The 1,438-nt window shown below is 35.3% G+C and overlaps 1 protein-coding gene across 1 annotated transcript in view; it reads right to left on the minus strand.

Moving 5' to 3' along the window:
* Positions 1-34: 34 nt before the first annotated feature.
* Positions 35-1,438, minus strand: part of LOC107578342 (tripartite motif-containing protein 35-like) — a gene marked incomplete at its 3' end in the record, with an annotated part of 2,131 nt that continues 727 nt past the window's right edge. Inside the window, exons 2-5 of the mRNA XM_016264310.1 lie at positions 1,187-1,270; positions 354-584; positions 241-263; positions 35-153 (exon numbers count right to left, since the gene is read on the minus strand). Of these exons, the coding sequence (XP_016119796.1) occupies positions 35-153; positions 241-263; positions 354-584; positions 1,187-1,270 (457 nt within the window). The remainder of the gene's footprint in view (positions 154-240; positions 264-353; positions 585-1,186; positions 1,271-1,438) is intronic.

Below are 1,438 nucleotides of genomic sequence, written 5' to 3' on the forward strand. Positions count from 1 at the left end.
GGGGGGGGGGGGGGTCACTTTTCTAACGACTCACTGTTTTGGACAACATCTTGCATCTTCTTCCAGGTTCTGAATGGCAGGTTGCCCAGGTAACGTGCCACATTAATCAAAGCTCCAGAAGCCAGCTGTGCATCCGACCGTAAGCTCTGGACTCTGGGAGAACATTCAGGAGTCAGAACTGCAGTGGGTTTGTGATGTGTTCAGAACCAGAGACACAAGGGACACGAACCGATCACTCACCTTTCCATCGCATCTGGAAAGTTCTGGAAAATAAACAGACAACTTATTATTTTCTCAAATAATGAATAACTGAATCAGTGATTAATTAATGAATCAGTTATCTGAAATGAGACCTTTAGAAACAAAACTTCATTGCCATTCATCATCTTCTCCAGGTCTCTGATTGTGTGTGAAAGAGCGGAGATGTGTCTGTTGAGCTCCTCAAACTTTTCCTGCATCATCTGATTCTTCTGCTCCTTTTCCTCCCTCAGCACAGCGATGGCAATTTCTTCTTCATCTCTGAGAAACTGATGAAGCTTCTCAAACTCCAGTTTAATCTGACGTTCAGTGTGCTCCGCCTGACACTGAAATGAAATCACATTCACTTTGATCATTTACACTTAAGTATGAACAAGTGTGCACTTGTAGTGTACTTCAAATCTTACAAATGTATTTTTACATTGTACATACTATATTATTGAAATAAAATGTATTTAGTTTATTTAAAGAGAATTTACTTTAACACACTTAAATTCACTTTTAATATGTGCACTGTTATAATGTCAAAATAGAAGTTTTACTTTAAAGTAAATTTTAAATCATTACATTTTAATAATCTTTTCTCATGCTTTTTAAAGAAGTACACTCGTTTTGATGTGTTGACTAACATACTAAAGCACATGTAGAGTTTAAAACATTTATTTGAAAACATTACATTCTGTTCACACTTCTTGCATTCTAAAGAATTATATATATGTATTCTAATATATTCTAAATCGTCCTGAAGTATTAATTGAAAGTTGAAAGTTCATGACCATGGGGTTAATGAACGAAAAGCAATCTGCTGCTTGTCATTTACAAAAAATACACTAAATCAGGAATCACTGTAAATGGAATCTGTTACATTAAATATTACAAATCATAATTGTGTATAGATATGTATTTGACTCTTGATGGGTATCCTCACCTGAATGTGTTGAGATATTTTCACACACTCTTCTTTAATTTTCTCTCTGTGTTTAAGTTTTTCTTGTAAGGACTTCAGCTCTTCCTAGAATTACATAAAATAAAATATATCAAGAGATTACAGCGATATGTGATACAAGGTTGAGCAAAAAGGTGGAAAGAAATGCTGAGTGCATGAATGTGATGATATCTGTGCTCCACTGTTTCTTTATTTGTGACCCTGGAGCACAAAAGCAGTCTTAAGTCACTGGGG

Source organism: Sinocyclocheilus grahami, unplaced genomic scaffold (assembly GCF_001515645.1).
Source record: "Sinocyclocheilus grahami isolate Dianchi unplaced genomic scaffold, SAMN03320097.WGS_v1.1 scaffold9811.1, whole genome shotgun sequence".
Taxonomy (NCBI): domain Eukaryota; kingdom Metazoa; phylum Chordata; class Actinopteri; order Cypriniformes; family Cyprinidae; genus Sinocyclocheilus; species Sinocyclocheilus grahami.